The sequence below is a fragment of the Branchiostoma floridae genome, chromosome 11 (assembly GCF_000003815.2).
Source record: "Branchiostoma floridae strain S238N-H82 chromosome 11, Bfl_VNyyK, whole genome shotgun sequence".
NCBI lineage: Eukaryota > Metazoa > Chordata > Leptocardii > Amphioxiformes > Branchiostomatidae > Branchiostoma > Branchiostoma floridae.
In genome coordinates, this window is record NC_049989.1 from 11519216 (window position 1) to 11539249 (window position 20034).

At 41.3% G+C, this 20034-nt stretch overlaps 2 protein-coding genes across 3 annotated transcripts; one reads left to right on the top strand and one right to left on the bottom strand.

Moving 5' to 3' along the window:
* Positions 1 to 429: 429 nt before the first annotated feature.
* Positions 430 to 19027, bottom strand: LOC118425835 (the record flags this gene model as incomplete). Of its 2 annotated transcripts, XM_035834942.1 has the most annotated exon segments (15): positions 430 to 2058; positions 2768 to 2894; positions 3558 to 3659; positions 4080 to 7179; positions 7681 to 7830; positions 8820 to 8960; positions 13277 to 13441; positions 13780 to 13903; positions 14098 to 14185; positions 15508 to 15566; positions 15698 to 15786; positions 16140 to 16263; positions 17366 to 17537; positions 18344 to 18483; positions 18895 to 19027. In XM_035834942.1, coding segments are annotated over 15 exon segments (4766 nt in total), but the record flags the coding sequence as incomplete, so codon positions are not given.
* Positions 10129 to 13258, top strand: LOC118425836. Its single transcript, XM_035834945.1, has 2 exons — positions 10129 to 10691; positions 11696 to 13258. The coding sequence occupies exon 2, from the start codon at positions 11709 to 11711 to the stop codon at positions 12987 to 12989; it is 1281 nt and encodes a 426-aa protein (XP_035690838.1). The 5' UTR covers positions 10129 to 10691; positions 11696 to 11708; the 3' UTR covers positions 12990 to 13258.
* Positions 19028 to 20034: the final 1007 nt, after the last annotated feature.

Sequence of the window (20034 nt, forward strand, 5' to 3'; positions counted from 1 at the left end):
TATAGCCATGTCGACGGTACAGAAGCGCCGCTATGCGACAGATAATCAAAATACATGCACCAATACCGTTGTCACACGCAACAAGCCTCTCCGTGTTGGGCTGCCTGTTGCCATATACGGAAAACGGGTTTCCATAAATGGTGAGGGAAGCCCTGTAATCTACGAAGGCGTGATTGCTCATGACACCGCCTTCATCGTTTCTCGTGCAGTAGCGACCTCTTGCGGAACTTCCAATGACTTGCGTAAAGGAGAAGAAACTTATTCTCAAGTTTTCCTTTGTGAAATCAAGGAGCTTTTATCAGATAAAAGCTCCTTGGTGAAATAGAGAACAGGAAACAAATACATGTAGTATAAGAATTTGACTATGTGTCCAAATTATTTGATGACTCACAATAATTAAAGATTAAAGAATCATTCCAAATGTGCATACAGTGCTGTTAATGCAACTTTATTACTCATTTTCTGTGTGATGTCCCAAACTAACAGACTAACGTTACCAGTAAAAAAACCTGAACCATGAGGGTCATCCTTACTGAAAACATCAGTCTGTATGGTGTGAACAAGGAGGGGAGGTTCAACTTTTTAAGTCACAACAAATTGATAACTGGTACATTCTATGTTACAGTTCTCAACGTTATAGACTGGTTTCATACTAGTATATTCAGCAATTTCAGTATCATCATTATCATAGAACACTGATAATGCTCAAGCGAACAGAAGGGTTCCTTCCAATAACTGGATCATTTTCTGTCAAAGCTTGGTACAGTAAGATGAAGTGGATTGTCTACAACTTAATTTGTTACTTTTTTCAAGACCACCTTCTTCATACGCTTCATTCAATTTTTGTATTCAACCTAAAAAAACACAGGTGACTTCATTATTTCTCTGTAAGGCCACACTGACCTCACTACATGGATGACATCTACAATGTACATATGCATCAATTGTTGTCTGTTTCAAAAAAAAAAGATTAGGATCATAATGTAAGTCTTTTTTCTTTGCACGCTTGCACGTCAGTTTTGTGTTGTGCATGGGATGTCATCCATGTAATCAGTATGGTTGAAACTATTATTTTTCTCTGTATTGGAAAAAATAGGATTTGTTTTCTTACACATTGCAATAACCATTCTTCAATCTTTATCATCACAATACACTGTGTCAAAGACTTATAAGTAGGCAAATTACTTCTTTTAGAATGTGTAGTATCTCTGGCCTCATCAAATATCAGAGACATTTGCAATTGCAACATCCTCGCGCCATCCAAAGTACACATACCAGTACAACGGGCTATTTTTTCTTTCTTTGATCATACAATCGAACATACTGTTGTCTTAACTAACTTCTTTCTTACAACTGTAACCTCTACATACTTCTGGCAAGTTGTTGCAATAAATGTTTCAACAATTAACAAAAACTCTTAACTGTAGTGAAAAAGTATAACAAAACTATTGGACTCTTCCCAGTTAATCTTCTTGGAGGACAAATTACCACAAAAGTTTGATCAAATGGTCACTTTGGCACCTGTCTTTGCTGTGCTCTATGTTACATAGAGATTCTAGAAAAAGATCTAGCGTTTCACTTTTCTTATGTATTCAGAGTATTCAGAGCTATTGGTCCACTTGGCTTCATATGAAACATATCCTTAATACTAGCATACTTGTATTTCCACATTAAGAATATACATTTCACAGTAATTCTATAGCAGTCACTATATCATGCATGCAGAAGCCTTTTGACAACTGTGAAAATGCAACTACAGTGTTTTTGTATGTCAGAACAGATTATCTAATGATGCTTCACAAAACTTACAATACAGAAAGTCTGAACAGTCAGACTGTAGTGTCTTGCTAGTCAGACCATGAAGGATCAAGAAGTAGTGGTAAGGAGAAGATTTCAAAACCATGATTGATGTAAGATTGTGATCAATTTCATAGAAAATGAGTTTTGAATATGAAGATGTTAATTCCTGAATCACCAGGTCCTGACATCGATACAACGGGGTACTTTTAAAGCATGCTTAGCCTCTTCTTTGCTTCCATCTCTGTCATCACCGCAGACCTGCATGGGGGAGGGGGGCAACAGGGCAGGTCAGTTAGTCTCCATCACAATATTTTTGAGACATTTTAACAGTGTTACTGGCTAACCCCTGCAGTGCATGCACAACATGTAAACAGTTGAGATATTTCAAAATCTGTCCTGAGCTTGAAACACAAAAACACATATTCTGATGTTTTAAGTTCTCTGACACCAACTGGCAAAAAACACACCCCATTCTATAGCTCAAATCAAACAATGTCCTTCATTGAATCAAGTTTACTAATACTGTCAAATTTTACTAATACTGCCTAAATACAATAGTGAACAGTGCAAAGTAAAAACAAATCTGTTAAAATTTGCTTTAAAGCATATTTTTTCTGATACTGGATTTGCACAGATGAAAAGGTTGCTTTAGACCAGGCTTGACCCCTGACCCCCCAAAAAGTCAAAGTCCTTCCCATGCCTGATGGCGCATAGGGTGGCGCCCATCTCCGTTTCAGTAGCCCTGGGCCACACAACTTAGTCCAATGACTATAGCAGGGGGCTAGTCCACTGGTAGTGGCGTGTGTTCAACTTCCATACTCCTTCCCGAATGCTGAGTTCTAAGCAGAGAAAGCAGCATGTACCATTTTTAAAGTCTTTGGTGTGACTCGGCCAGGGATCGAACTCACGACCTACCAAATGCAAGGCGAACACTCTACCCACTAGGCCATTGACCCCTGAACCTCACCTGGCGAGTTTCCCAGCATGCTCTGATCTCCTTTTGCGGGAGCTGCGAGTCCGTGCGCTGATGCTGCCTTCCTGTTCCGAGTCTACAGCGCTCATGTCCGACATACTAGAGGCGTTGGACAAGGTTTCTGGGGAAGAAATAATTATTGCTTTCTTACGAAGGAAGAAACATTACATGTACTAGAACTACATCTTAAAATTGAATGAGAATAGATTGTAGATGTAAGTTCCTAGAGCCTGCTAGATAACATAGAACAAGCATAATTTGAAAGACTGGCTCTGTAACAGATAACGTGTATGTCAGCATTACTTGGTGTACAGTACTACTAAGAAGCTATAATCAAACCTCATATTAAACACATCTATAAAAGTCTTGCACAATGCAAATGTTTTTTCCTGTACTTCAGCTAAATAGCATTGCTACAACTTTACTGTAGTGGAGTAATACAAGTATCTTGCTGAACAGGCAAATAAGTGACAGGCAGTATCCAAACCTAGTTACAACAGAACTTGAACAAACAGTCACAAGTAGAGAAACTGTAAATGTTGGTCGTCATGTATGAATACTGTTAATCCAATTTTCATCAATCAATGACAGTTTTGTAAAGGTATGGTACATACATAAACAGCACATCTTTATCACAGGGAATGTCACCGTGATAAGACCAGGTCATTCCCCGTGATGAAGATGTGGTGTTAGACATCGAAAATTTGGGAGGTATGTAACTTACCTTAACAAAACAGTCATTGATTGATACAAATTGGAGTAACTGTAAATGTTGGGACCTCACCATGCACAGCCTTCAATCTGTTGCCCCGTCTGGTGTGAGGTGGGGACAGACTAAACATGTCTACATCAGACCACACTTCAGAAACTGTCGTGCTCTCTGATTCTACAGGTTAGACATGAAACACAGGCTTCTGTTAGTGCAGTGATATTAGTAAGAGCATTAGAAGCACAAGATGCACAATACTAGAGCCATGCATTAAAAAAAGTAGTATAGCAGACACTTTGATTATAAAATTTGAAAAGATGCTCAAACCATTTTTAGCACAAATAAACAAAAGGGTAATAATTTTAAGATGTACAAGCACATTTTAAGGCTTCATCATATTTCTTATACTAATACTTTAGTGACTGTTAGTTAAAACTACCATATCTTCTGTTAGCAGATGAGAGCTACAAATGCCAGTTCTTAAGTTTATGCCTGGTATCAAAAGGTGGTGATCTTTAGTAAAGAATGACTACTTGTCTTACTTCATCTGTGAACATGCTTTACACATACAAGATCTACACATTTATATATAGTTACCTCTTTTAACCCTGCTCCTTGTTGCTGGCTTGTTGTCACCCCCCGCTTCAGGTGGATTCTCCTGGGAACTGTCTAAGACAATGAGCTCTGGACCACTCTCCATCTCTGTCTTCATCTTCTCAACATCTCCTTCTCCGTCACCAGTTGTCTTCACCTTCTTCGGTGGAGATTCCTTGTCTCTTCCTGTTGCTCTCTTTCTTATGCTTCTTCTGGTTGCCTGGCTGTCAGAGACGTCGAGATCGGCCGCAATGCCAGCAGCCTTGCTTCTCCTTCTACTACTACTGCTCTGTGAGCTAACGCTAAGATCTGAGTCAGTGTGTTGGGAGCCTATGTCCTCTAACATAACCCTGGGTACCTTGCTTCTTCTGGAACGTGTGCCAGAGGTACTTGGAAGGGTTGTATCAATAGGTTTTTGCTCATTGTCATCGTTGTCTTCTTCCTGGACCACAGGTTCCATCTCAAGTTTCCTTAAACTCCTCCTGCTCTTCCTCCTGGTCCCGCTATCAGACATGGATGACACAGATGTCAGCGAGCTAGAGTCTGAAGGGATGGGTGACTTAGATCTGGTTCTGAGGACCATCCTTCCCTTGGGAACGTCCAAGCCGGCCGAGGATGCATCTCTCTTGCTGCCCGTCCCTTCAGCAGGTTGTCCTTTATCTTTATCAGCAGTGCCTTCAAAGTCAAGCCTCTTGGCATTACCAGTAAGATCTGGGGCCACCACCACTTTAGGATTGTACGCCTTTATGATGAGTTCACCACTTGGCGACTGCACGACCACGGGTTTGTGGTCAGGAGAATCGCTGCTCACCCTAACCATGATGGCTCCACTGGTTGAAAACTGTAACTCAGGACTACCTTGGGGAGAGACCAACTTGATCCTGTCTTCCTCTCCCTTGTTTCTCTTTGGAGTTGGCGATGACTTAACCATCCGTAACACTTTGCTTTGCTTCTTGCCTGCACTTTTTGTCAGTTGTTCTGAGCTCATGTCACTGGATTGTGCCATTGCAACATCAGCCTCCTCTTCCCCTCTCTCCACAACTGCTGTTTCTGTGTTTGGTGTCACATCTGTTGTAGATGTTGACGTTTCCTGACTTCCTTTGTCTTCTGTGTCCAGCTCTGACTCCTCTGACTGTGCAACAGTTTCCTCTGACAACTTCTCACTTTGCGTCTCCAACTCTTTTTGACTACTTTTCTCAGCTTCTTTTTTGTTGTTCAACTCTAGCTTCCTTCTGCGCAGACTTTTCCTCCTGTTGTTAGAAGACAGGGAGCTATCGCTAGAATCTGGAGCCGCCTCGCTATTGGGCTCTTCTCCGACGGGCTGCAATGTTTGCTGCTGGGAGGTTTTGCGGCGTTCTCGTTTCACCATGGGGGTTGGTTCCCTCTCCTTGGTTTCCTTGGCACTCATTCCTGAAGACGTCACTGTCTTGGAAGACTCCTCGCCTTCATCAGAACACACACTCTCTGACAACAACTCGTCTACCTTTGAAGTGTCCGGATCTTTTGCTGTTGGGTGCTCCTCAGGTGAATCTTGGCTAGTTAAAGTCCCATCTGCAGGAGTTTCACTTTTCTCTGTCTGGTCAGAAACTACGTCACCAGCATCTGCTCCTTCCATGATAACATCGGGGAAAGTTTGCTTCTCGATGTACTTGCCGTAACTCTGGCCCAGTGTGGAGCGCCGCCGCTTGTCTGACGACTTCGAGGGAGGGGTAACTGGAGCGAGGCTCTTCACGTCATCTTCACTGTTTTCCTCGGCTATTTTCTCCGTCACTTCTGCCGCCAGCTCGTGGAGCTCCTCATCTGTTGACAGCCACCGTCTACGGGTTGCCGGCGACGACACCAACCTTGTAGTCTTCACAGGGGACGCCTTTGAGGGAGAGAGGTTAGCTCTTGCAGGGGAAGGCTTTCCTCTAGCTGGTGACAAAGGGGTCTTGAAGATGCTTTCCATCTGGGTTTCCCCCATCTCTGTGATGTTAGCTGTAGGTGCCTCTGCAACAACTTCTTCATCTAGTTCCTGTTCTACTTCTTCACCAGTATTACTTCCATTTGCTTCAACTACCAATGGCATGATGTCAGATTGGTCCAAATTAGGTTTTGCTGGAGTGCCTAGTTTATGATGCAACTTCAGGATACTTGGAGTAACGCTATCATCAGGATCGGACTGGGAGTCAGGAACAGACCCATCCTGTATATCTACAAGCCCCTGCTCTTCTACAGTGGGAGACCCCTCATTGTGACTTATACCCTGTGACTGGAATCCTTCTTCATCATCAGCATCTGACTGTTTGCCAGAGTCAGCATCACATTCCACTACTGCTGATTCAGTGCCCTTTTTAACTTGGCTCTCCTCACTAAGTGTGATCTCAGCTTCTTGGCAGTTTTCTTTATTTTCAACATTTTCTGCACTTGAAACTTCTTTGATACCTTCAGACGTGTCTGTTTTACTTCCCTCTTTGTTGATGTCCACCTGCAGTTCCTGTTCTCCCTCCTTGGTGGTGTTCATAAACTTCTCCACGTCTTGAAGCAACTCGGACGCAGTCGCCTTGAATGCCATCATTTCAACACTCTCCTGGCTGGAGTCATAGCTCTCTCCTTCCAGACATTTAATGTCTTCAAAACTTCTCTCAAGCTTATCCTGTTCCTTGCCACCTCCCTCCTTACTCTTCTTGCCTTTCTTCTTTTCTTTCTTACCCTTCTTATGTGGCTTTTCTACAGACTTTTGAATGTCTGTTCCATGCTTAACAAGTTTTCTGCCACTTCCTTTGTCAAGAGAGGTGATCTTGACAACTTCCATTTCTTGTTCAGAAACACTTTCTCCTACTGTGGCTGACATGCTGTCTTCACTGGCCCCCAGTTTGCTGTTCTCTACATCTACTGTCTGTTCCTCTGTGCTGTCCATGCTGTCCTTCTGTGCTGCTCTTGCTGCTGCTCTTGCTGCCCTCCCCTGTAGAGGAGAGATGGGGCTCTTGATAGCCCATGGACCGGAGGTGCTGTCCCTCTCCTCTTGAGCTCTGCTCCTGACACTGTGCTTCCTGTAGGTCTGCAGGGAGTGAGCCACGATCTCTGCAACTTCCTCCTTTCTCTTTGCTTTACTTTTTGGCACCTGAAAATCAACCAGAAAGACATTTAATATAAAGCCGTCATCCTCAAGTGAAGCACAAAGCATTTTCTAGTAACTAGCGGTAGTGCGGCTTTGCTACGACTTGTGTTTTTGGCCTAACACACCGGGTCATCCCCACTTTTCTCAATACATATGTAGGTTCTTTATGTAAAGAGGTTTGATGCTTTATAGGCTAAGGTCTAAAGCTCCCAAAAAATGAGGTTAAAGGCTTTATGTCCCCCTACAAAAGGATGATACAATGTTTATTTTCCAGTCATGTCTAGTCCTGGGCACGAACCCAAGCCACTGGCTACACCGAATTCAAACCAGATGTGGTTGTAGACACGAATGACATATCTTGCAGGTGGTTACTTAGTAAGAGATGTTTTATTGCCAGTATCACTACAGCAATAAAACTGTAGTTCCACCGAGTAGGCTGTAAAGATGGAGCAAAAGTCTCTATACTGGTGACAAAAAACAATATTGTCACATCCAATATCTTACCTGGAACTCTACTTCCTCCACATCTGAATCTTCACTGCCCTCCTTCTCCTCAGGCATGTCCTGCCCTACGTTGATCCCCCCCAGCAGAGAGTGGATCTGCCCCAGGAGCTGGGTCTCCTTCCCACTGTGGTCCACTTCATCTGTTCCCATCTACACAATACAAACACAAACAGGACCTTAGAATATAATCACAGTCCCATGTGCAGAAATTCTATCACACAACGTGTGGAGTTTCCACACGACATGGGCAGCTTTCCACATGACGTTTTGAATCTCCACACGTTGTGTGAAAACTGCAAACGTTGTGTGGAAATTCCACACATCGTGTGATAGAACTTCTGTTTCTAGTTGAGAACATGTGAATATCTGTTTCAAAAGGGAAACAGAAAAAGATGAGTTTTCCAATTGGGAGATACTGTAACAGTTCTACCTTGAGATTCATAGCTGAAATTTGAAATTCCTTTCATAAGTAGGTAAAATATAGGCCCATTTTTGACCAACAAAATCAAACAGTTGGGTGAAAGTTTCTGTGTCTGAAGACAGGCCATCTCTATGCTGGTCATGCAAATCTTCAGCAAAAGCCAGAAAATATTCCTCCTGTGTAAAGTAAACTGAAAGGAAGTGGGTCATATGCTATGAAGCCTCCTCTCGTCATTTCCTTTGCAGATACCGTATGCATATTACAGACAATCTTCGCTCACACCAATAGTCGCACAGCAGTATACTGTTGTCATTCTAACACAGGCCTTAAGGAGTTATCACACAAGCGTGTATATCAAGTTCGTACGAGGTCCGTATTGACATTTTCTTGTTGTGCGCACAATTCGCACCTCAACCGATTTGTGTCAGTTTACGGTACACCTAAGCTACTGGACTGTACTGTCCATATGCCTGCATACCTAAAACTAGCACAAAACGATCAAGATGTGTATGAGATGCATATTGTGCATACGACTGCATACGGAAAAAAAAATCAATAGACCTTATATGGATTTGGTATATAGACTGGTGTGACATGTACTCTCTTGTATTCTCTTCAGAAGTATGTTCTTGTCTTGTAATTCTTATTTGAAAGTCTGTATTTAGTGAAAGATTCATCTAAAATGGTGTGCCTCTATCAGAATCCACCAGTACTGCACCTGTACTGCTGTGTCCCCATCCTTTGTTGTGTCCACAAAGAACAGGTCTGTGTCACCACCAAGCCTAGTCTCTTTCTCTGCCTGAACTTTGACCTCTGGTTGCTCAACACTCTCAGACTGCTCAAGACCTTCGGTCAAAAGCTGTGGAGTAAACAACAACACAAAGGGATGAAAATATATATATATATATATATATACATTCATAGTAACATTCTAAACCATACTACCCTAGGAATAATTTGTTAGAAACAATTTCTTTAAGAAAGAAAATGAAAGGTTAGACATCTGAGAAAATATCAGCTCGTTCCAAAGGGAATGTACTAAATGTACACCAGAAATACATAGAGTCTATACATGTCAAAGTGTTAAAATATGTTTGGTATAAATGTAACAATAGTCATTTGGCTATCTGAAGGTGTCATATACCTTTACCTGTATAGCCATAATATCCGTCCTTCAGATTAACACATCAACTTCTGTATCTGTATAGTCTGTACATCCACCAATCGACCTAATTAACACACCAGCTTCTGTATTTGTATTTGTATCTGTACATGTATAGGCATTATATTGCCTTTGGCTTAACAGACAAACTTCTGTATCTGTATCTGTATATGTATATTATTAACCAGTATTTCCACTCTTTGGCTTAAAAGTTTATAAAACACCAGCTTCTCAGTCTGTATCTGTTTTGAGCTAGGAAATTTGGCAGCTTAACAGCTTAACATACCAACTGCTGTATCTTTACAGTAGGTAGTGTATTAGGCCTTAGGCATAACAAACCAACTTCTGTATCTGTATAGTAGGTAGTGTATTAGGCCTTAGGCATAACAAACCAACTTCTGTATCTGTATAGTAGGTAGTGTATTAGGCCTTAGGCATAACAAACCAACTTCTGTATCTGTATAGTAGGTAGTGTATTAGGCCTTAGGCATAACAAACCAACTTCTGTATCTGTATAGTAGGTAGTGTATTAGGCCTTAGGCATAACAAACCAACTTCTGTATCTGTATCTGTATAGACAGTATATTGGGCCTTAAGCTTATTGGCATAACAACTTCTGTATCTGTATTCTGTATGGCCAATATTTCCACCCTTAAGCTTAAAACACTGTAGCTGTATCTGTACTAGTCAGTATATCAGGCCTTCGACTTACAACACCAACTTCTGTATCCGTATTCTGTATAGCCTGACAGTGTATATCCTACTAATGGCTTAATGCACTGGTCAGCTTGAAATAGATGTCATATTTCAAAGACATTTAGGTGTGAAAACACACGTGCATCTGTATGGCAGGTGTATAATTGGCTCACCAGGTAACACATCACATCACAGTTTCTACAAAGGTCTAATAAATTGACAAATAATTGCCTTGTCTACTTTCTTAATGCCGTGTCTCAGAGTACTAACAAAGTGACTGAGCAAATATTTCCAACTGTTTTGTATACACACACTGTTGAGAAAGCAAAAGTTTGCGCCTGAAAAGACCGCAGTAATTGAGTAAGCAATGCTGTGTTCTTCTTTCCCACGCCATGACAGTTACACAATAGGTTCTAACTCTTAAACAAACGAGATAAATATAGAGATACAGACATGCGCAGTTTGAGGGGTGTACTTTGCACAGGTAGACCTGGTTCTGTTGTGTTGAGTCAACAGTGCAAAACGGTCCCCAGCAACGGGGAACAGACAACACAGAAAAGACACCAGACCTGACAAGGAAGAAAATCCCTTTCCTTAACTCTGCAGCTCAAAAGCTTGAAGGATGCAGAAACTTAAAGAAGATGTGGTATTTTTCTACTCCTCTTGCTTGTGATGCTCCATGTCAATCCTGAGAAGTACTTCAAAGGTTTGAAACTTTGAGAGACAAAACGGGTAAGTTACATTTCTCTACGTCTTTTCTGTTTAGTCATAGTGTTGTTACAACATAGACTGATAGAGCTTTTGAAAAAGAAAAGTAAAAAAGTATTACTGTATTTTCTCTTTAAAGTATACATCATGTTTTCTTATCTCTTTCCCCGGGTAATTTTGCATAAATCAAGGACTTTTATACAATATCCTCGCTTATCATTTGTAAAAATGTCAGGATTCCCCACTGGCATTGTGTCTACAAAATTGTGAATCCCCTACAGTACTGCAAATTACAAAACCGCACAGAATAGAAGAAAAAGTTACATTGATTATAGTTTTGCATCCTTCCTAGCACTGTAGCACCACGTTGTATTATTTGAGGTCTTTCTTCTTGCATCTGTCCAATAACCTTAAATAAAGTAAACACCCCAACTTTGGCAACTTGCAGCACCTTTGGGGATTTTAAAATGTTTAAAAAAGTGTGTACTTTATTCAAGAGAATATGGTACACACATTCAACAAATTGGAGAAGTAATACTTTTCAGTAGTGTTTGTCACAATCAGGGGAGCAGATGTAAAGCAGCAAACTTTGGACCACTCGACTTTTGTACGTAACAGCAAACTGACCAAAGAGCAAAGTTTGCACTATTTACTTAGTTTGGCTGAATCACATGTTTTAACTAGACGAGACGTCCTCATTTCAACATTGGAATGGCAGTTAACAGCTAGCTTTAGACAAAAATTGATGAATTTTAACTAATGAGTGCATGCAGCAATTCTGGTTGCCCATGAAAGACTACAAATCAAAATGAGATATCCCATTTTGAGGATTACGTTCAAAATGTCCATGTGCTTTGGGAATGTGAGTGGGGAATGGGTGGGGCAAGGGGTTTTGGCAGCTACATGAAGTTACAAAGGTAACGATCAGTAATTTCTGAGTATGTAATGTTTAAGGGCAATAAAACACTCGAAAAAAATGGATGACAATTGTTGAAGTTTACTCAATGGAATTTCTTGAACCCTTTTAGAAAACTTTCCAAAATGGAGGAAAGGGACGTGGAACTTTTGCGAGATCACCAGCGCGACATCGTGAATAATCTCCGTGTACGAGACATCAAGTCCTACCTAATCGAAAAGAAGGTCTTCAACTCCGACATGTTTGAAGAGATACAAATGGAGCCAACGAGAAGGCAACAAGCTGAAAAGTTTCTAGACCTGCTTGTTTTGAGGGGTCCCGATGCCTTTGGACACTTCTGTGATGCTCTCAAAATCGACTACAATTTCCTCTTTGAAAAACTCACAACGGATCAAAAGAAAACACCAGATCAATCATCGCTCAAGGAGGAAAACAAAAGACTGAAAAATGACAACGTATCAAAAGGAAGGAAACTTGCTGAGGTTTCCAAAGTGTTGTCTTTTCTGTACCAAACGTTGGAAAACATTGAAAAGGAGCTATCTGAAGGGGTGTCATATGACGATGTGATCAAGCTGGTTAAGAAAGGAATGAGGAAGCTGCATAAACACCTGCCACTGTCCAGACTTCAAAACAGACGTTCACCAAAGGAGAAAACAGTTTCTGCTCCAAATATACAACCTGACAAGAGTAAAGACACCACCACAAATGTGAACGACAAAATCATGACCAAACCGCAACAAACCAAGAGCAGTACATCAACACTGTTAAGTTCATCAGAAACTACCGAGAGGACACTAAGTCAGCACTATACAAAGCAAGATGCTAAGAAAAGAGAGGGGTGTGATGATCTGTCAACTATCTCATCTTCAACAGCCTCCCAACCTTCATCTGAAGAGAACTCAGGGATGTCAAAAGTACCCTACCAGCAAAGCTTTGAAGGGCTAATACGTGACAAGCTTCCTACCAAGTCAGAAAAAGAAAGCAACCTCCCCCCTGCACCCATTATCTGGAAGGCTAGACAGCAAGTATCAAAAACAGGAACCAGTCAAACAAAAGAACCAAAAGATTACACAGAGGCAAAGCACAAACAAGAAAGGACTGGTTTCACAAACTCTTTGTTTACTTCTGAGAGTCAAGGAACGTCCAACACTGTTAACCCATACAGAGGTAGAAGACACTCTCTTCAACGAACACAGATACAACCGTTTGGTCAGATCAGAGTTTCTGGTTTTAAAACTAGTGGTGGTGTGGTCAACAACACTAGTTCATATCCTGCACATGCGTTTCAGCCAATCCAGGTTCAGGCCTGGAAAACAAGATCTAGAGAAGATGCTAGAAAAGAAGATCAACCTACGCTTGCGCAGAAAAGAAACTTGCAAAAAAGCCAATCTCTTCCCAAACTTTAAGGTTTAGTTGAAAAGGATGTAGCTTACTACATGTAAGCAAGGAGGTTAAAAAGCATAGCTGAACCTTGCTCAAGCATTTTTCTGTTTGAAATAAAGCAGTGAAAACTTCTAAGTTTACATGTGTACATGTTAGTATAGGACTTACAAAGTCTTGATGTGTCTGCCTTGACTGCTACATTTGAATGACTGTACATTGTACAAGTTTTGTTAACACTGTTAGAATCAACACAATTTCTTAGTTCATGTGACATGTTTACCATGTGCTATTTACTAGTAACATAACTCACATCAAGAAGCTCCTCTCGGAAGTTCTGGCTTGCCTCCTGGATGATGAACTGAGTGACATGTGAGCTGCTCCACTTGGGAGTGTTTGGCACCTGGTCCATCAGGTCAGTACTGCACCTGCGCAACCAGGACAGGAAGCTAGGAGGCGCTGGTGTACTGAGGGCTGCCTGGGGACCCAAACATAAACGGTAGATTATTTCTAACCATTGATTCTGAGAAAAGAAGAGACTGGATCAGGAATTCAATCTCTGTACCGAATCCACTGCTAAATCAACTCTGCAGCAGAAAGACTGCTAAAAATTGTCGGCACTATGCTTTAGCGGCATATTATTTTTATACAAAAAGAGAAACTCGAGTATGAACATGACGTCCTTTGATTTGTGCGTACAAAGTAACACTTACATGTAGGCACAGAGTAATGATATCAATAGCCAGATTACAACATATATATTTGCTTGTTTGCACTGACGTTGTGAAGAAATACAGATATGTTCATGCCCAGTACCTTCTGTAATGTCTTCCATGTGAGTGAGTTTTTCGGGATGACTTCCCTGGCTTTGCACACAGCACACATGTATCTAATGTAAGACTGGTGAGTCAAGGGTGAGGGGGCAGTGTGCAGAAATCTCCTGCAATGATAGATCAAAATACCATGTTTTTAGAAAATAATACAGATATAGGTTACCCAACAGATAAAGGTGAACTAGCATTACTACTAGCTAACAAAAAAGCAACATGTTTTGACCTCAACCAGAGGTCGTTCACTGAACTGAATTGAAATCTTCTCAGTCCAGGAAAATGTTTTCTTTGGGACAAGTCTTACCTGTAGATAGGTGTGAGGATAGCCCCATCTCTCCCACTGTCAGCCTCCAACTGCACAAGTACATCCAGGATGTGAGCTGGGGAGTGGCCTGCAACAAACACAACAAGAGGTTCACATCATCACAACACTTCAATCATATTCATTTAAACCAATCCTGACTGTCCATCACAATTAGCAGTTCAACCAATGACAGCATGGCATTTAGCTGTTTAACCAATAAGGCTGCACCTCCATTAAATATTTGCATGTTTGTGTTTTGACTAAGGTAGGTGGGGGTGTGGGATCAGTCTATTACAGGTGTAGATGATACTTGATTTAACCTTCCCTTACCATGTGCTCTTGTAAGTGCAGAATGGCAATGCTTATACCCCCTTCACAATAGGCGCGATTCGATCGGAAGACTAGTTTACGAACTCTGATTGACATTTTCGTGAGTAAGACGTCCGGTGTTCTCACGATCATCTTGCGATTTTTAGGGATCGCCGGCAGTTTCCAGGAGTCTTACGACGGTCGCGGTGCAGCGAAACATGTTCTTAACATATGCGACTAGTCGAAGGAAATCTCCAAAATCGCACAGCTGTTACCGAGTCGCAGATTGTGCGTACAAATCGTGCGTACCTTGCAAGGGTATCGGTCAATAGTCTTGCGTCAATCCAACGATTGAAGACCGATAGGCGAGCAAAGACATAGTTATTAATCATCGAGCGTAAATCGGATGGCGAACGCCCGTCAGTTGGGCAACGTTCGGGCGACGTTCGTCCGACTTCCGTTTGTTTACAAATATTGAATTTCTGGGAATGTGAGGGTAATTCTAACATTGTGGCCCCTGTGGCAGTATGTAGGCTGACTTTGTGACACACTTTCTTTTCTTGCGTCATTTCTATTATGCCCGCGCATTCCATTCATTGTTTAAAAAGATTACGACAACAAAATAAGCAACATTTAATGATCTCTTGCCTTTTTTTAGGAACGTTTTGTGTTACCTTGTCCGCGTGCAAGAGGTCATGGGAGGTTTATTATCATAGATTTATTCACCGTCGATCTCACGAGCCTCGCGTATATGTGAGGGGGACAGTTTTGAGGCGAAAAATACGCAAGACCATCTTAAGATCTTAAAATCAGCCGACCTTCCTGCGATCGCGAAGAACGTCCGAAGATCGTATATAATGTGAAGGGGGTATTATGACACAACCCAGTATGAAGAAGGTTAATTGACTAACACTTCAGAAACTACTACTTCATGTGCTGTTATCATCTTTATATGAAAAACATTTGAAATATGATCATTGTGCATGTGCTTACCTCATTCTGCATCAAAACTAGGACTTCACAATCTAGACTAAGTGGGCTGAATACTATAGATATACTGACTATTGCTTGTTTCTACAAACCTTAAAAATAGTTACTCACCAAGCCATACAAGTATGCAGTTTCCTATGGACTGTGACACATTGACAACGGACTCAGTGCTGCAAATGAGAAAACAGTTTTCTTTGATTCAAATATTCACAATAGCTTCAATCGGGCCTATGTGATTGTTGTTTGACTTTTACCAAAATGAGTCAAGTTAGTTTTACTCTAAGTAGCATATGAAGTTTACCCGAGTTGTGTTCTTGTCACCAGTAGACTCAGGTCCACATACAGGGAGACAAAAGCTGCCACAAGGTCTTCATATGCAGTGTTCTCCCACTGAGTACACATGGCAAGAAAGGAAGTATGCACAACATTAGAATCTTATGGTGAGAAATGATTAGATAAGTAAGATATGCATCTACGACCTCTCGTCAGTCGCTAAAGAAAGGTAGCATATGCTATCTAAAATGTTGGCCCGGTTTCAAAATCTATCCAGTTGTTGAAGTAACTGTTACTAGTACAATGTACCTTCCATTATGTAATGACTAAGTTTTCTTTTGGAAAAGAAAGATTTTGAAAACATAATCATAACTGATGGTTGTAGATCTACCCTTATGTAACAAAGAATCATAGCAAATTTACAATGCTAGCATCCCCAAAGACTGAAACAAAATAAGTTCCACTGTCACCTTGACTGCAGGGTCCCTTTGTATGTTGAGCACAGTAAGGAACCTGAGAACAATCTCCCTCAATTCTGCTGCTTGCTCCTGTGTGTCTCCCTGCAGGCAGTTGGCATATGCCTGCTCCAATCTCCTGGATACAAAATGTCCGAATTGTAAGTCCTGTAAACTGGGAAATTCAACTTCTACCTCAAGGCAGACAAAACAAACTTCCTATATCAAAACAGGAAAAAAAACAGCTCATCCATACCAACAGCACAGCAGCTATCTACCATTCAAAAATCACAACCATGGCATGTCCAGAACATAAGGTATCAAAGGTGGAAGTTCTGCTGCTGCAGCAGTAGCACTAAGACCCCGTTCACACTCAAAAAAATGAAGCGGCTTCAACGTGGAAGCCGCTTGAACGTGCAATCCGCTTCAAAAAAATTACGTTCACACTCATCACAGACAATCAGATTAATCGCACACAATCCAAGCTGATTGTGATTCCGTACCTGGACTTCAGGTACTTTTTGTACAACATTGTTTGTAGGTTTTCTCAAACCCACTCTTAATAGTCTTATATCATGATCCAGAGAGAGATCTGTTCAAAGATATGCTTCTTTTTTGTGATTTTTTTTTAGCTTGCTGTGGTTCCTCTCTCTTCGCGTGATAAAAAAAGCTTTGTTTGCTTCCCATTCCACTTGCCTTGACCCTACAGCGTTTTTTCTTTCTATCCAGACATTATCATTGGGCACAAAAATTAGTAACGTGAGCAAACCTGTCAATGTGGCGTGTGTTCCTGCTCTCGATACATGGATATATAACCTCCAACAGGGGGCAAATCGGAAATTTACATAGAATCTAGCCACATTGCGTTCACACTCGCGATTTCAGCCAAGCGGCTTGTTCACAAGTGTCTCAAACTACCTCCCAGGGATGGATTGCAAACGAGCCGGATCGGTGAAAATCCAAGCCGCTCAGAGCGTTCAGACTCAAGAAAACGATCCGGATCAAGCGGCTTCCATGTTGAAGCTGCTTCATTTTTTTGAGTGTGAACGGGGTCTAAGAGGTCTGTTTTCCAAAACTCTCTCCACCTAATATTGATGAAATTGAAGCATTGCTGCCTGCCACCATAACCTTCTCCCTAGTGCTCATACCCAATATAGATTTGGAGAAAACAAAGGATCTAAAAGACGAGTTAGCTAAGCAGCCTTTGAACTTGATATGTTGCGTTACTTCTTCAAACCAACCTGAAGAATGCTGCAGCAACTTTCTGCAGTGCTACTGCCTGCTTGTTGAGGTTCAACAGTTGTGTCAAGGTCACCAAACAGTCAAGGTCATCCTTCTTGGAGGAAATGATGTTGTCCAGCAGGGCATCGGAACCTTCAGCTGATGGAAACCATCTTTGGAACAGGTTCAGGTCTGGTGTGAGGTAAGGGGAGTAAAAGTTAACAACAGAAGCAAAATGATATATCAACTTGCCAAATGTAGTGTACAAACTGTCGGTCTTGCACAATGATAATTTCAATTGCGAGCGGTGGCTACATCACAGTCCTTTTTGTCAACTATTCACATGTGTGTATCACTTAGGTAACTAATTTGGACATGTGTAAGAAAAAAGTTATTCAAGAGTAGGAGTATGCTCTAGCTTGTAATGTAGTTAACTTGTATGCCATGGTTCAAACACTCTCAGTCACACTTTATCACCTGCTTATCCAGTATTGCCAAGTGTATTGCCCAATCAAAATTTGTGAATACCAAAAATTATATGTATAAGGTCTAGCTGTAATATAGGTCATGCAGTGTGGTGTAACCAGCAACATGCTAACTCTGTGTCCAATGTCAACCATATTAGTGTGTTTCACCAAAAGGCTTTTCTATACGTTTACCAATGAAGAAGTACTGCGTTACACTGTGTAGTACAAAAATGGTAAAAATCCATTTACTTTTGTGGTGGTTTTATTTCACAGCAGAAAGGAAAACGAGATCTCACAGTGTCTTAAACTCTAGGACAGTAGTCATATAGGGAAATATATTTGCAATATCATGGATTCAAGTGTATGTGTAATGCAAACTTCGCTATCCGGAGCTGGTAGGCTCCTCCCCGCGCGGCAATGTAGGACGGGCCTAAGAAGCGTGATTAAATCAGGCTATCCAGATTTATAGTATTCTATCAGTTGTGTGACTCAGACACAGCAGACAAGCCGTACAGCAGACTACAAACTCACAGTGTGGCATCTGCTCGGCCTGGGGTAACGTTCCCACCCACGACAGCGCCGATCGTAACCCGTCGGCGGCCCGCAGGTTGTAGCGGCGTTCGATAGAGCCTGGCACTGTGTCATGTGCTGAGGTGATGCCTTGGACATTTCTGTGATAAACAATGTTATGACAAACACATTTATATACCTCTATAAATCACAAAGCTTTGAAAAAACAAACAAAAAAAGCATCAGGATAATCTACAGTTATACAGTTTGGTGGGAGGTTGACATAAGTAATTTACAACTTTAATTTTGTCTATAAAAAGGTTCAAATATGATGATCATGCTTTATTCTTACATGTATAGAGGCTATGGATAACACTAAATACAAGACAGTCAATGTAGCTACTGAAAATAGATTAAGTCATACTAGTAAACCATAAAGTAATATTTGCAACAAGAGTAAACTTTTGAGATCTACAATACTTTTAGTACTGACTCCTAAAAAAGTTTTCTAACAGAATTAGATTGGGTCTTTTATTGTTCATGCTCAGCTTCAACTCTAATCAAGAGTCTACCTCCACAGTTTGTTGAAGTATGTGTCAAAGTTGTCTACAAGGAAGTCCTTCAGCCTCTTATTGTCAGGAAGGTCGTCCACAGCAGCCTGGAACATGGCCCTGAACTTGGCCTCTCCCATAGTGGCATACTCATCTGGAAAAATACAAAGCAATTCAGAACTTTGTCATCTAGTATATAATTGTAATACTGTAAACAAGGCTCACAGTTCAAATACTGGGTGATCTGCACAATGTGACTTTCATTCACTTAGATCTACAATTGGAGCTTTTCACCTAATTTTTGACTGAGTGTACATCTGTAGATACTTGTGCAGGTTCATGTAAGAAAGGGTAAGAAAAGGTGCGTATAAAAAGGTAAGACTTAACTTAAGTTCAATAAAAAAAATCTTTCTTCTACCTTCACATTTTGCTGACATGCTACTTGATATCATATTGTGCACCCATTTTTTTTCTGTGCACCTACATTTTCCCACTCAAAGTTTTCAGTCTGCACAGTGCAAGTCTAGTCTGCTCCCAGGCCATAAACTTGGCAGGACTGTGAGAGAGCCAGTGTCCCAGTCTTTGCTCTTCCCAGTGCTCAGAGTCATGGATTTGAACTTTGTTTCAAACTTTTACATTTTGTCAAAGATTGAACCGACATGTCACTGTGCAGATGAAGGACCCGCTTTGCAAACCAGTTACACAACCGGACCTGTCCGTGCAAGGAGCTCCTTGCAATTGGTTCGTGGATCCAAAAAATGAGACATCAGTGATCAACAAGAGGTTCAGCATGCAGCCCGGTGTGACGACAGTTCTGACTTCCACATGCAAGAAGCCATCCCAACTGTTCGTTGTGCCCCACTTTATTCCCCTGAGCAATTACTAGTTCCTTACAGTGTCCTACGGGTATTTGACACTTTTTAATTAGCCAGCCAGTGGTTCAGAAAAAGTGCGGTACGGAAAAAAGTTTGGTACTATGAAAAAAAGTGTGGCTCTGTCTGATGCAAATGAGTTCATAGTACCACACTTTTTTTCGTAGCACCTTACTTTTCTGCAGTAATTGAATGAAGGGCTCTGATTTACATAATCCCTTTCACAGAGATCAGAACGCATGTGCGGCAACAGGAATTCTAGGTGATATTACTCTCCAAGCAGAGGTTG

Bases quoted from the DNA above. Each gene is read 5' to 3' on its own strand.
- LOC118425836 (XM_035834945.1), top strand. From the start codon at position 11,709: ATGGAGGAAAGGGACGTGGAACTTTTGCGAGATCACCAGCGCGACATC.